Genomic DNA, 16,303 nt, shown 5'->3' with positions numbered 1-16,303 from the left:
AATTCCAATGCAGTGGTTAAAAGACAGCTTAGCATTAAAAATTTCCTGCAGCATCGTTATCGGAAATTATGCTGGAAAAGTAAAAACCAAAAAGCAATGTAAGAACACCTTATGTGATGATTTCACTCAACTTTTTAAAAAATTAATAAGCAGCAGGCAGGAACTAGGTAATTTGGCTGCTCTGAGAGTTTCTGCTTCTCTCTCCGAGGCTCTGGAGGGTGAGCTATTTCCCAAGGGATCGGCAGCTCCGAAGCAAACCTCGAGGTGATTGCCGCTAAGAGAAATCGCTGATAGCCAGGAGGGTTGTGCTTCCACAATTGGGGGAACATGTGGGTCTGCGGGTGACGGAGCTGGGCTCAGCCACTCTGATGGGTACACACAAGCCCCACCGTCCCCTTCCTGTCGGTGAGCGGCCAGGTATCCATTCCGTTGTCTTTGCTTTGCCTGAGAGAGGGCAGAGGATGGCATAAGGGAGGGCCTGTGGCCGGGGGGTGGGGGGGTCTGCAATCTTCGAGGGGAAATGTGCGGAGAGGCAAAGACTGGGGAGAAGGCAAGGTACCCCTTTGAAAGGCCATGTGGGCCACATCAAAGAGTGAATCTCCCATGGGGGAGATGACAGGGTGCTCAAAGTTTTAAGCAGAGGACTATGATGACTCCATTACAGTCTGGTAATCATTCTTACAAAGAGCTCAGTAGCTGAGCCGAGGGGCTCACCCCCACACCGGCTCCCATGGGCACCACCAAGGAAACATACATTCTAAGTTAGAAGCGTGTTGGTTACATCACTGCAGCAGAAAAATAAGAACCGGAATAGCTAGGACTTACTGAAGCTTCCCGGGTGCCAGGCGCTATTCGAAGTGATTTTAGAAATCACCGAACTCGTGGTAACGCTGCGGTAACTCATTTAATCTGAACAAGAAGGAATGGGAACTTAAAGTCACACATCTAGAGGCGGTGGCACCGGGGCTCAAACCCACGCGGGCTCAGTCCGGGAGCCACGCTCGGGACCTCAGCATGTCCACTGTCCCCCTCATCACCCCAGCTTCCACTTGCCACTGGGTTGTCTCCCCTCGGCCGCTCCTGTATAGAAATCCCGGACTGCAAACAGGGGAAACTGTGAGGAGGGCACCGGAAAGATGCTGGGGAGACGCAGTGGTGACCGGGGACAGTGAAGACAGAAATGAAGAGGTGTGAGAGAAATGAAGGAGCTACTCAGCAGGACTTGATAAAGGGGAAAATGCTCATTGGACACCAGCCCAGAGCCTGGTGCATGGTATTTTTGATGTATCAAAATACTATAATGTTGCTATTATTACCAGTTGGGCTAGTCCCCAGGATTAAGTCATAGCTTTTTTTTTTTTTAAGATTTTATTTATTTATCTGTCAGAGAGAGAGAGAGAGCACAAGCAGGGAGAGTGGGAGGCAGAAGGAGAAGCAGGCTCCCCGCTGAGCAGGGAGCCCGATGCGGGACTCGATCCCAGGACCCCGGGATCATGACCTGAGCCGAAGGCAGACGCTTAACTGAGCCACCCAGGAGCCCCCAAGTCATAGCTTTTAATAACAAAGGTACAGCAAAAAGCTGCAGGTAAACTTTTTTATGGTAAAAAGCAGTATGTGAATGGCCCTTTATGGAGTATGCCACCCACCGCTGTCTACTTTGATCTGAAAACAACCCTTTTATATTAGTTTGTTTGGGCCGCTGTAACAAAGACCCACTGACTGGATGGCCTAACCAGCAGAAACGTGCTCTCTCACAGCTCCAGAGATGAGCACTCCACTCGTCGGCAGGGTCACTTCCTTCAGAGGATGAGGGGGAGTCTGCTCCAGGCCTCCCCTCCAGCTCCTGGTGGTTTGTGCTCCATCTTTGATGTTCCTTGGCTTATAATCTCTGCATTCATCTTCATGTAGTGTTTTCCTGGGTGTGTGTGCATGTCTGTGGCTAAATTTCCCCTTTTTATAAGGACACTAGTCCTATTGGACTAGGGGCCCACCCTACTCTGGTATGACCTCATCGAACGAATTACATCTACAAAGACCCTATTTCCAAATCAAGGGACATTCTGAAGGACTCGGGGTTTGGACTTCAAAATGTAACTTTGGGGGGTGGGGGCGGACACAGTCCCTAACACAGTCCCTAGAGCAGGTAAAGCAGGAATTACTCTTATTCCCATTTTAAAGATAAAGAAACCAAGTCTCAGAGACATGAAGTAATTGAAGGTAAGTGAGACCCCAGGTCCCAAAGTCAAGTCCGCTCTCTGGCTCAGCAGTCCATGCCTCTTGCTGAGATTGTGTAGCTGTTCTCCCACACTCAGAGCAGTGAGAACCAAGGCTGTCCCGAGGCGTAGAGAGAGGGGGAAGTTGTCCGATGTGGTCTCCTCTTAGAATCAATGGCAGATACCCAATTATTAGAAGCATCATTTGGCTTATTCACTTGCTGCCCCCACTGCTGCACCTCATGAGGGCTTGACCTCCAGGGAAACTGTTTACTCAAATGGTTTCTTGTACGTCTGTTGTTTCTCTCCGGTGGGCCCATCCCTGAGCCAGGGGGAGCTGGGTACAATGAGCCTATTCAGGGCAGAAAGGCAAACGTCCCGCGCTTCCCTGTTCTCTCTGTGGCACCATTCTTTGCCTCCCTGCGCCTCTCTTTTGTCCTGCTATTGAGTAACATCAGTGTGGGCGTGGGGACTGTGTGAATTGCCAGCGGGGAGAGAGTGTGGCCCAGGACACCTGCCTGACGACTTGTGCACAAGGGCGGGCAGCAATGGGCCAGCTTCCCAGGAGCCGCTCTGCCAACACACCAGCGCCAACCTGGGCCTTCTGTTCCGCCTGAGTCACTCTCAGCAGCTAAAGCTGGTGCCGCTCGAGGAGCCTGTGGGGAGTAGACGAGTGCAGATTCCAGAGACAGATGCCATTCCCAGCTCGGCCACTGACCAACAATGTGCACTGAGGGAAGATGCTTAATCTCCCTGTGTCATTTCCTCATCTGTAAAATGCGGATGATAAATGTGTTTACCTCGTAAAGTTATTGAATAGATAAATGATATCATCCATAAATGGTGCCTAGAACAACATGTCTGCCAAGTAATTCTAGCACTCAGCAAATGTAAACAGTACTTCCTTATTTTTTTCCCCCCAATGTCATTTGTTAATCTGTTCATTGAAAAAGGGCAGGGATACATCTCAAGAAGCTAACCATGGTTGTGTCTGGATGATGGAATTGCAGGTTATTTTATTGTCCTTTTTTTAAACTTATTTGTAGTTTCTAAACTTTCTGTAAGAAATATGTATTACTTTTTTTAAGATTTTATTTATTTGATACAGAGAGCGCACAGCACGGGGAGCGGCAGAGGGAGAGGGAGAAGCAGGCTCCCCGAGGAGCAGGGAGCCCGATGCGGGACTCGATCCCAGGACCCTGGGATCACGACCTGAGCCGAAGGCAGACATTTAACCGACTGAGCCACCCAGGCACCCCTGTATTACTTTCTTTTTTGTTGTTGTTGTTAAAGATTTATTTATTTGACAGAGAGAGACACAGTGAGAGGGGGAACACAAGCAGGGGGAGTGGGAGAGGGAGAAGCAGGCTTCCCGCGGAGCAGGGAGCCCGATGCGGGGCTCGATCCCAGGACCCTGAGATCATGACCTGAGCCGAAGGCAGACGCTTAACGACTGAGCCACCCAGGTGCCACCCTGTATTACTTTCTTAATAAGAGAAAACAAACTCCCACTGAGGATCTACAGGGCTCAGGGAACTAGGGACAAGTGGGTACAGGCGAAGACATGACTGTTGTCCTTAGTGTAGTGTGAAGTCTATGGAAGGAGACAAGACAGGTAGATCAATGATGGGCATTGATGCTCCGTGTGGGCTGAGTATGGGACCCGTCCCCCTCAAGTCGCACTTAGCACTCCAGACATGTCATCAGTTTTGCCCCAACCATCTTTGTACGGGGTCTTTCCCGATCTGGAAATAGGACAGTGAGATGATACACGACGTCAGATAAAGGGGTCACTCCTTTCATCTCTCCCAGCACCCGGGGAGATGGGGATTGTTGAGATCCCTGCCTAAGGCACCTCTTTCTAGGAGGGGGCTTACGGTGCGGACAGAGGTCAAGATGCTTTCAGTAGCACTTCTGACAAACGACACACACAAAACCCAGCCGCCAGGCAGCATGTCAAGTGAAATGAAGAGTAACTTCCTGTTTCTCTCTCTCTCCATAGCATTATTAGCATCATCATTATTTTGGCTGGAGCCATTGCCCTTATCATCGGTTTTGGTATTTCAGGTATGTGATTTCTCGCGTTACCGTGACCCACTCACCCCTCACCGTTCCGGCCCAACCACTCCATGGGGCCGAATGGAAAGAGTGCAGAAAAATCTCAGAGTAGAACACTGGTTCTTCTGCTTACTGGCTATGCTCTCTTCGCCTTAGTCGTTTCACCCCCCTGGGCCTCCGTTTCCTCAGCTATAGGGCCGGGAGATAATGTCACCAGGTAGTTGAGAGAACCAAACGGTGTCCGAGGGAGAGGGCTGTGGCTGAGCCATTCTACCAGGGGTTGGCCTGGAGGATTCCTGCTCGGTGAAGCTTCTGCTGACGTGTCCAAGAGTACGAGGTCTTTGCACACCGGGGTCTTAGGGAAAGAGAATACTGGTTGTGACCAGTGGAGGGTGAGTCTCTGAGTGCAGCTGTCAGTTGCAGGAAGAGTTTTGTCTTTCCTCTTCTGTGCGGACCACGTCTTGGAAGCATCTGTTGTGGAGGCACCTTAAGTAAGACATTGAGTGAGGTAGGCCAGCAGCCGTCTTCTCTGAGGCAGACATGTTTGCTCCATTTCCCTTAAACCGCCTGACTCCAGCCAACATTTCTATTTTAACTTAGCCCGCGGCCAAAGCTGTCCCTTTGCGACTTTAGTTTTTATAGTTCCAGCTGCCTTTTCTCTCTGTCCCTCTCCCCTGGCATGGGTGTGCGGCCACCAAATTGTGGTCACAAGGCCTAAATGAAGAAAACACATGGTAGATGTGTTTGCCTCAAAAACGCATTAGCCCCCTTCCTCACTTTCTTTATCAAAAATAGGTATTTCGGGGCACCTGGCTGGCTCAGTCAGTACAGCACGTGACTCTTGATCTCGGGGTGGTAAGTTTGAGCCCCATGTTGGGTGTAGAGATTACTTAAAAAAATAAAATCTTTAAAAAAAGTTATTTTGTCTTTCATCCATTTTTCAATGGGATTATCTGTCTTTCTCTTTTTGATTTGTAGGAATTCTTTATATGTTTTGGATGCAGTTTGGTGATATGCATTGTAAAATCTCTTCTACTCTATGGCTTTTCACTCTCTTAGTGAAGTCTTTCAATGAGCAGAAGCTCTTAATATCAATCTAGTCCATTTAATCCATCTCTTCCGTTATACTGGAGCTGTTTATAACCTGTTTGGTTAAGAAGTGTTTGTCTATCCCAAGGTCATGAAGATGTTTTTCTAGGTTATCTTATAGAAGCCTTATTGTTTTACCTTTCACATTTATATCTATTAAGCATCCAGAAGTAATTTTGGGTATGGTGCAAGATAGTGGTCAAGATTCACATGTTCCACGTGGCTCTCCAGTTGACCTAGCGCCATTTTTTAAAACCACTGCCCTTCCCCCACTGCTCATCAGGTGCCATTTTTATCAGAAACCAAGTATCTAAATGTGTATGGATCTGTTTCTGAATGTACTTGCCTGTTTCATGCTAAGATCCCTTTATAATTCATTTTCTTTCTTATGTTATCTCTTTACCTATTCCTAATCTTGGGCACTGTGTGTGTGTGTGTGTGTGTGTGTGTCTCCGTCTCCTCTTAAAAAGCAGGTTTATGAGGTCAACAGTGGTTTTGAAAGAACCAGGTTTACGTTTTTACTTTCTCTGATTGTTTTCCTATTAATTTTGGCTTTTATCTTTTTTAACGTCCCTCTTTCTGCTTTGTTTGCTGTCTTTTAATTCTTTTTTCTAAAATCTTAAAACTAAGCACTTTGGAAAAGAGTATGTCAAAGAAGGCAATAAATAGCTTTTAGTAGATATTGTCATTCAGTTTTCCAAAATGATTTACCAATTTACTCTTCACCAGAGGTGTATGAGAGATCCGGTGCTCCTTGTCCTCACCAACACTCGATATTGTGGAATCTTGTTGTGGCTTTAATTTCTATTTCTTAGTGACTGAGGAGAGTGAGTACATGTCCATATGAGAAACATAATGGAGAGTGACAGAGCCAGACACAAAACAGTACATTCTGTATAATTCCATGTATATATAGTTCAAAAACAGGCAAATGAATCTCTGCTATTAGAAAGGCAGGGGCAGAGGGAGGGGGTAGCCATTAGGAGCACGAGGGGACTTGTGAGGGATAATAAAGTCCTAGTTCTTGGTGTGGGTGGTAATTACGTGGGATGAAATTGTGGTAATTCTTCAAACTGCACAGTTACGATGTGTACATTTTTATGTATGTATGTTATACTTTAATAACTCCTATATGTACACACATAGGACAAATATATATTATAAAACATGTGTATATATTTTTTTGGAAATAAAATATTAATAAAGCCCAAATATTTTGGGCTAACTTTTAAAGATATAAGTGCATACATTTCGGTGCCTTCCTCACTAATGCTTAATTAATCCTTCCTTAGTTATAATTTACCCTCTTCTGGATCTTATATACTATCTTGAATTAAAACCCTAGTGCCTGTCCTTCACTCTAAATCTTAGTGACTAAGCTTTTTGGGCATAGGGCTAAATGGCTTGGCATCGGAGCCCCTCTGGAATTATGTCTTGCTTGTCAGGGGCTTTGACTACCCGAGCAAGAATGTTCATATTGTCCCAGCTTCCCTGGGAAAGTCAACACTTTGCCACTCACACTTTTTCCTGTTGAGTAACTACAGTGACCTCAGGTACTTAGCTCAGTTCCCGGAAGAGGGTACTCCCTAAGTGGTTTTTGAATGGACAAGTGAAGGGATGCTTGGAGAGGCAGATACATAGATAAAAGCTAGTCTATTCAGTTCAGCAATATTCCACCAATAATATTAAAAGCCTACCACCAATGAAGAGGTTTTCCACCTCCTTCCTATTTCATGGGGGTAAGAGCTGGTTGTTCTGGATAAAATGGGCTGTTTATTAATTTAACACTCTTTAGTTGGATTTTTCTCAATTGCCTTTATTAAAAAGACCATAACCCTTACCTGAGAGCATCATATTGTCACACTTTAGATAAATTCAATAAAATGTTAGCTGGCTTAATACTAAGGCAGTGAAATTAAGGAAATGGCATTATGTAAGTGATGATGATGGTATCTTTTGAATCCTTCGTATGTGTACTTCACTGTATTAAATAACTCGGCATACATTATCTGATTTACTACTCACAACAAATAGGAGATAAGCATTATTACTACATCCTGATAAGTACTCACCCAAGGTTGCACACATCTAGCAGGTGGGACAGTAGTTCCAAGCCCTGGTAATTTGCTTCCAGAATGCACACTCCTCCCTGCTACCCTGTGCTGATAATAACATTCATACAGAATTGTGGCAGAGAAGGATGTTTTCTGACTTGCACTATTTTCTGATAGGCATTCCTGAGACCACAGCTTTTAAAGACATAGAGATATTCCTAAATACAGAAAAAAATTCAATGTCTTTGAAACTCTCCTCAGGCCATATATGTCACCTCCTCATAGCCATCCTACTCCTTATAAGTACAAAATACGGATGCCATAAAACATAAAATGCATTTGAGGTGGACTGTTTGAGAGGATCCCATTAACCCCTGCTTATAGGACAGCGTCTGTGGATGACCCTTCGAGAAGGGGGGAGATATGTGGAAAGAGCCCTGACCCTATTTAGCCCAGTCCTTGTGCTCACTCACCGCATGACCTCAAACGGCTCCGTGTAAGGGAAGAGTTTAGGAATCAGACAGAGACCTTCTAATCTCAGGTCGGACACTAACTGTAGGTCCTTTGGGACATAACTTAACTTTCCAGAAATAGTTTCCTCGCTGGTAAAAGAGTCAGAGCCGCTGTGGGAATTAAATGAGAAAAGTGTTTGTGAAGGACCAGGCACGTGAGCATAGAAAATGGCTGCCACCGCTATTTATATTGGCCATTAATAGTCATTTGTGATTATTAATGCATTTATATAGCACTTCTTAAAACTTGCACAATTTCCTGGCCACACCAGGGCCGACCCCCTTTGAAGTTAGAGAGGCCAGGGCAGGAGGCCTCAGGACACTGCCTCAGAATAGATGCTGCATCTTTGGACACTGGATAAGCCAACCAGGCATGTGCTTATGGAACCAAAACAGAAGACTGAACAGATTGTTGGAAGAGCGAGAGATTTTTTTTTGTAATTGTAATCATCTGAGAAACCGCTGTTGGCCTTTCGTGCTTTGGTTTATATGGTTTTCAGTTGTTTTCGTTTTTACGTAAGGTGGGGATACCAATCTCTACGTATCTCAATCTGCCCATGCATACCAGCAGAACGTGGTAGAAAGAGGACAGGCTTAGTTCCAGACAAGACCGTGTTCAATACTGGCTCCGCGACTTGCTAGATACAGGGCTGTAGGCAGAGCTTTGCTCCCACGGAGCCTCTTTATCCTCATTTATAAAATGGGTATCATGGTAATTCTTACCTCTCATGGTTCTTACCAGGCTTAGAACGAGTCACTCTAACTGAAGCACTTAATAAAGCATTCCTCTCTGCCTGCTGCTCTGATCTGCAATCTTTCCAAATGATTCTAGTTAATAATGGTCATCGATACCATTAAGACCGCTAATACGTGGCAAGTCAGGTACTGTGTTAAGCTCTTTACCTGTGTTGTATCATTTAGGCCTTTCAGGGACCAGCTGAGGGAGCCTCTAACTATCATTAACATCTTCATTTTATAGATGAAAAAAAATGATGAAATAAAGCAGTTAGAAAACGTGCCCGAAGTCACATATCCAGGAAGTGATACCACTGAAACTCGAACCCAGACCGCCTGACACCTGTTCTCAAACACCAGCTGCTTCCCACATTGTTCCTTCCTCGAGCCCGGCCCAGCATCCTTCCTAATTTCTTCTCACGGAAGCAACGATTACCCCCAAACCTGCTCTCTTCTCGGGCACGAATGGCACTCATATTGGAGCCGGCTTAAGCCTACGTGTTACCACCGTTAAGCCTTGTGCTATGGTGTCTAACTAGACTCCTGGGCTCCAGCAGGTGCTCAGTGGCCACTGCTGAACGCCTCCAGTATGTTCTCTAGGCTGCTGGAACATACAGGACTTGTCTTACGGAACTTCTATCTTACAGAAGAAAGTTCATTTTCCAGGTTAAATCCAGCGCTACTGGGACATTCCAGATTAATAATCTCTGTGAAGAATTCTTGCTTTGGTTACCTGTAACCTCACTTTTCCAAGAGATTTCTGCTCCTACTGCACAGGGCAATTGAATGTCGCTCAGCCCCTCTGAAAACAGAACACTCTGGATTTTGGCTTGCTCCTCTTTTCCCATGCAAACCAGAGCTGTCATAGTAATTAGCCCTCAAGGGCTAGAGAATATATTTTCAGTAAGTAGCTGGGTCTTCCAACTTTAAAGTTCAAATCTGTGCCTGTTTCAATTAACAGAATTCTCTGTCAAGAGATAACTGCCTTGAACCCACCTCCTATAGCCTTTTTTTTTTAAGATTTTATTTCTTTATTTGACAGAGAGAGACACAGCGAGAGAGGGAACACAAGCAGGGGGAGTGCGAGAGGGAGAAGCAGGCTTCCCGCCGAGTGGGGAGCCCAATGCAGGGCTCGATCCCAGGACCCTGGGACCATGACCTGAGCCGAAGGCAGACGCTTAACGACTGAGCCACCCAGGCACCCCTCCTAGAGCCCTTTTGCCCTATGGCTCACCACACAAGAGCCACTGGTGGTTAAGAGGCCTGGAGAATCCTACCAGGCCAGATTGTGTTTCCTAGAACATAGCTCTTTGAGCCAATATTTGTTTGCAAGTTTGAATACAGATATCTTTTTTTTTTTTGAGAAGCAATTCTATATGCTGTTGCTTGCTAATTACATTTCATTTAATCAGTTTTGATCATCATTTATTGATTGCTTTCTGGGTGCAAAGCAACGGTGAGGTCCTCCTGGTTTTCTCAGTTCTCACTGGCTTTTATTCCTCCTTTTGATTTGATAAAGGAGGGGAGGATTTAATAGACATTATATCCTTCCATCTGCCACATCTTTAATGCAACCTTAAATGGGCTAGAGTCTGCAGCAGGTCCCTGGGGCACTCCACACTTGCCTACTTTCAGTCATTAAGTTCTCTAAGAGATATTTCAGCAAATTCTCTACCTTTGGGCTCAGGGCCAACACATTAAAATTAATTCAGTAGCAAAATTACCAAACTAAGATATGTCATTACCATTTCATTCCCCCCATAAACTGTGTCAATCATGTATTTTTTCTGAAAAGTAATTTTTCAATTCAACTTTAATGGCACTTTATAAACTACAACCAAACTTACTCTTGCTCTAACACAGTTACACTTGCTCCATGATTTTATTGGGACTCTCTGTATTTTCATTGCCTTCTTTTTCACTGGCTCACGTTTCCCCGAAATTTAGACGGGATAATCCCACCGAATGTTCCTTACTCCTACAATCATTTTGGATAGAACCGTTATCACAAATAGTGCTTTGATTTCTACTGCTCTCCATTCATTCATTCATTTATTCATTCACTCAACAAATACTATTTTTCTTTGTAGAAATGTAGCACTAGGCACTTGTCTTACTTTGCTCAGGCTGCCATAACAAAATATCATAGACTGGGTGGCTTAAAACACAGAAATTTATTTTCTCACATTTCTGGAGGCTGGAAAGTCCTCCCCAGGCTTCAGGTAGCCCCATCTCTAAGGCTACCATCAGTGACCCTCTGTCTGGCCTGTTGAACAGAGGCGGTGGCCCCCATCCTTTGAAACCAAGAAGGTTTCAAGGAGCCCTGATGATCTCTGAATCACCTTCAGGGTTATTCTTCCCTTTTCTGGAGGAATAGCATGCATTTATGTCTGAATAGCTCTACTGTCCTGTCCTGCAGGATCTAGGAAATCTGACAGCCTTCCTTCATTTTGTCTCATTTGTTCTAACCCCTTTAGTTTTTCTGTCCCCTGCTGGTGGTGTTGCTGCTGGTACAATCCCCATCTCTATTCCTGGCTTCTGCTGAGGTGCCTGCTTAAGCCCTGGAGAAGCACCTATGATCTCCTTGTCAAATGGCTGTAGAGCCATACCCTGAGTGTTCTCTTCGGAACAGATTTCTCATTTTTGGCAATATGGATAGGCTGAGAATTTCCCACATCTTCATGTTATGGTTCTTTTTTTTTTTTTTAAGATTTATTTATTTACTTACTTACTTATTTAGAGAGAGAGAGCAGGGTGCGGGGGAGAAGCAAAGGGAGAGGGAGAGAAATCCTCTAGCAGACTCCCCTCTGAGCCCAGAGCCTGACACAGGGCTCGATCCCAGGACGCTGAGATCATGACCTGAGCCAAAACCAAGAGTCAGCTGCTTAACTGACTGAGCCACCCAGGCATCCCTGGTTCTTTTTTACTTAACAATTCCTTCTTCAATTCATCTCTCTCCTTTCCCACACTTTACTATAAGCAGTCAGGAGTAACCAAGATACTCCTTCCAACCTTTGCTAGACATCTCCTCAGCTAAATATCTAATTCCATCACTTGTAAATTCAACCTTCCACAAAATACTAGAACATAGTTCAGCCAAGTTCTTTGCCACTTTATAACAGAATGGCCTTTCCTCCAGTTCCCAATAACATGTTCCTCATTTCCACCGGAGACCTCACCAGAATCACCCTTAACATCCCTATCTCTATAGAGTATATAGACCGCTAATACGTGGCAAGTCAGGTACTGTGTTAAGCTCTTTACCTGTGTTGTATCATTTAGGCCTTTCAGGGACCAGCTGAGGGAGCCTCTAACTATCATTAACATCTTCATTTTATAGATGAAAAAAAATGATGAAATAAAGCAGTTAGAAAACGTGCCCGAAGTCACATATCCAGCCCCTACCCATTACCCAGTTCCAAAGCTTCTTCCACATGCTTAGGTATCTATTACAGCAGCAACCCCCTTCTCAGTACCAAAATTTGTATTAGTCGGGGTTATCCAGAGAAACAGAACCAACAGGGTTTTGCATGAGTGTGTGTGTGTGTGTGTGTGTGTGTGTGTGTGTGTGAGATGAGAGAGAGACAGAGAGAGATTTAGAAAGAATTGGCTCACATGATTATGGAGGCTGAGAATCCCAAAATCTGTTGTCAGCAAGCTGGAGACCCAGAAGGTTTAGTTCCAATCTGAGTCCAAAGGCTTGAGAACCAGGAATCTTAAGGGTGTAGTTCCAGTCCCCAAGCTGGCAGGCTCAAGATCCAAGAAGACAGTGTTTCAGTTCTAGTCCAAAGGCAGGAAAAGACTAATGCCCCAGCTGAAAGCGGTCAGGTGGTAGGAGCTCCCTCTTACTCAGGGTTTTTGTTCTATTCAGGTCTTCCACTGATTGGATGATCCCCCCCACCTTTTAAGGAGAGTGATCTGCTTTACTCAGTCTCCTGATTCACATGTTAATCTTATCCAGACACATCCTCACAGATACCTCGGAATGTTTGACCAAATATCTGGGCATCCATGGCCCAGTCAAATTGACAAATACAATGGACCGTCGTAGCCTCATAGGACTTACAAAAATCATTAAGACAGTTTCTGTCCTTGAAAAGCTTACAAATTTGTGCCAGGGCCAGACTAGACACAAGGTAGAAGGAGACAGCTGCTATAATAAAGGCAAGGGAAAGTGTTATGGGAGAGTAGAGAATCTATTAATTTTGTCTTGGCAGATCAAAAGAGGGTTTCATGCAAGGGCTGCCATCTGAACAGCCCTGAATATAGGTAGAATTTGGCTAACTGGTGCTAGAGGAGAGGAGAGAACTATAAATTTTAGGTGCAAGATGAACGGGGGTGTGAAGATGTGTAGTATAATTGTTTAACCAGCATGTATAACCTGGAATGTCTTGGATATTAGTCTGTCAAGTAAAAATAATTGAAAAGCAAATTAAATCTTTAAAGCATGTTCAAGAAAATGCCAAGGCAGGGGATGGGGTGTGCTGTGTTCATATTACACAGCAAAACGTCATACTATCTTCTTTTATCATTTCTCTCCCAAATCTCGCATATAATTCTCTCCCAAATCTCTCCACCATGCATAGCAGCTGCTCCCAAGTCTCTCCTCTCTCACACTCTATAGCCCCCAAAACATCCTCCCAAGCCAGCCCATGTACAGGTTTTCTTTCCTCTGCCTCTTTTTTAACCTATAATTTTTCTCCCATCAGTAACTCTTTGTTCTTTCTAATATAAATCCATCTGGCTTAGCTTCTCCAGCTCTGTCCCTCATCCATTACCTTTACCTACTTTCCAAAGGCCTAGGAGCCAATTAGTTCCAATCCCTAAGGGGCTAGAAGAGGTGAAATGTCAAGATATCCTTGTGTTCATGTTTATCTCTGAAATCTGAAAAATAGCATGTACACTTTGCTTATGTATCTTTCCAGTGAAAGCAGAAAATCAATAAATCACTTGATATACATAAACAGTAGAGACTATGAAAGGACGTGGTAGGAAATGAGGCTGGAAAGGTAGCAATAAGAGCTAATGTCTAGGGGGCATTCACTATGTTCCATGCAGTATTCGTGCCATGTAGCATTTAGCTTTGAAGGCCATGCTAGTCGTGTCTGAATTTTAGTCCACAGCCCTTGGGAACCATGGAAGATTAGTGATTATAAAACTGACATGTCCAGATTGTATTTTAAGGTCTACCTATAAGATTAATGCAATTTTACAAAATAGATTGGACGGAGGCAAAGATCAGAGGCAGGAATAGCAATAAGGAAGCTAAGAAGTACAGTTGAGAAGTGCTCAGGACTCGTCAATTTGGACTTTTTGGGTTGTAAGAAAGAGAGGTTTGTGCAGACTGTTTTAATATAAAGTGTCTGTGTAAAGGATACTCCGAGATTGGGACAGGAACTAGGCTTGAAAACCCTCAGGATCTAAGACAGCTCTAGGGATGGAGGACTCTCTTCATCTTTCTCTTTCATGTTCTCTCCCTCACACTTCTTTCTAACTGCTCCATTCTCCTCTTGGGCTCAAATACCCCTCCTCTCCTTCACTTCACATCCAATCACAGAAGGAGCCTCTCAAGAAGATTCGGTTAATTAAATCACCCCTATAGGCATCCCCAGCCAGCAGCCTCCAGTGAGGAAAGAACAGTTGGCCAATCCTTCACAGACTGCCCAGGCCATCCAGTGGGCAAGTGGGGGAGAGGCCATGGACATGGCTGACATCATAATTAATATTTCTACTGGTGATATGTTTGGAGAGGAGGGGATGGCTTCTAACTTAAGCCAAAAAATTAATTTAATTAAGTACCATTCTTCATTTTACCATTGCTCGCACTATAACCTTGACCAAGGCACTTATCTCTTCTCTGCTTTGGTTTCTTTATCATTCAGATGGAGATACAAGTAACAGCACTCTAGAACTTAGCATTCTTCCAATTTGCTAGCCACATTTAGTTAACATGAGGTTTCGCTTCTGGTTAACTAAGAATAACAATACCTTATGTATGTAATTACAGTTTGCAAATCAAGTTCACATCCATTTGATTTGATCCTCACAAGAACCCTTTAAGGTAGGTAAGACAGATATTACCTCAATTTTTCTGAGACCCAGAGAGGTTACATGACTTATCCAAGGTCACACAGCTATCAAGTGACAAAGCTAGGACTTAAATTCTCATCTTCAATCTCCAAGATCAGTATGTTCTCTTCTTGGTGCCTCTCAAGGGTTTGGTTGCCTATTCTCAAGGAGCAGATCTGCTGTAGACTCAAGACTACTGTCTTCCTGTTCTTTCTATTCTTATGTCTCCTTTTTTTTTTTTTTTTTTTAATGCCTCTCCTGTTCTTCTCTATTTCTAGTTTATTACAGAAGTCTCTGTTTTGGCTTTGGTAATGAAGGGTTTGGTTGTAGACATTCGACAACTTCCCTGGGCATTGACCCTTGCTTCTTGAATTGCAGGGAGACACTCCATTACAGTCACTACTCTGACCTCAGCTGGAAACATCGGGGAGGATGGAATCCTAAGCTGCACTTTTGAACCTGACATCAAGCTTTCTGATATCGTGATACAGTGGCTGAAGGAAGGTGTTATAGGCTTGGTACATGAGTTCAAAGAAGGCAAAGACGACCTGTCAGACCAAGATGAAATGTTCAGAGGCCGGACAGCAGTGTTTGCTGATCAAGTGATAGGTGGCAATGCCTCTCTGAGGCTGAAAAACGTGCAACTCACAGATGCTGGCACCTACAAATGTTACATCATCACCTCCAAAGGCAAGGGGAATGCCAACCTTGAGTATAAAACTGGAGGTGAGTTACTTTTGGCAAGGGGGAAAGAGAGCGCCCAAAGGTATTTGGGGCTAAGAACCACGGGATGCTGCTGAAATAATTTATGCTCATGAGTGACCAGTAAGACAAAGACCATCCTGCCACCAGTCATCCTTGCTGTCCAAGACCCGCACCAACTCCAAAAATAGCCCCCCTATCAGATTAGGTCTTAAAATCTTCTGTTCTGGACTCTACTCTTCTCTGGATTTTCAGGTATATTCCCTGAAATAGTTTGCCAAAATAAATGTGGTCTCTTTTATGGTAGCCTTTGTTGTTGCTAGTAAGAGAAACCTATGATCTGGCCTGAGATTTTTCTGTGCTAAGTAGGCTCTGGCCCAAGTCTGAAATCAGTCTCCAGAGACTCATGGCAGTGGAACCTATTTTAGGAGAAGTTCAAAGGGAACTAACCAAAAACAATAATGTTCTATAAACACTAATCCTCCCCCAGTGAAATCCCACCCTTCCTTATCAACTCAGCTTGGTGAATTTATGTATAAGGAACTCAGAGACGTACTGTGAGGAGTAAAAGGATGATTAAGAAAACTAGATGATGGTCCCTCCTCTTGCAGAGCTCACAGGACACAGCTTATAGAGTTGAGGGCTGGGGCGGAGATAAGAAAATAGGTAAATACCTATCATAATCGATAAAGTCTATCAATGTTTTAAGAGAAATATAGAGCGATTTGGGGATGCAGAGGGAGAGAAGGATCACATCCAAATGCATAGGGAGGGAAGGGATAGGAGAGCCCCCATGGAGAATTTGGCATTTGAGAAAGGCCTTACAAAATAGGCAGAAAGTATCCTGAGGCTTCCTGGCCTACACTAGTCT

At 44.4% G+C, this 16,303-nt stretch overlaps 1 protein-coding gene across 2 annotated transcripts in view; it reads left to right on the top strand.

Moving 5' to 3' along the window:
- VTCN1 (V-set domain containing T cell activation inhibitor 1) overlaps positions 1 to 16,303 on the top strand; it is a 68,016-nt gene that overhangs the window by 28,089 nt on the left and 23,624 nt on the right. For both annotated transcript variants that reach the window (XM_081815786.1, XM_081815787.1), the window contains exons 2-3: positions 4,216 to 4,280; positions 15,109 to 15,456. In XM_081815786.1, the coding sequence (XP_081671912.1) occupies positions 4,216 to 4,280; positions 15,109 to 15,456 (413 nt within the window). The remainder of the gene's footprint in view (positions 1 to 4,215; positions 4,281 to 15,108; positions 15,457 to 16,303) is intronic.

This window comes from Leptonychotes weddellii, chromosome 4, assembly GCF_054177405.1.
Source record: "Leptonychotes weddellii isolate Sample4059 chromosome 4, ASM5417740v2, whole genome shotgun sequence".
In the NCBI taxonomy this organism is placed as follows: Eukaryota; Metazoa; Chordata; class Mammalia; order Carnivora; family Phocidae; genus Leptonychotes; species Leptonychotes weddellii.
Note: the sequence above shows the minus strand (reverse complement) of the source record. Positions and strands in the feature narration are given on the sequence as shown.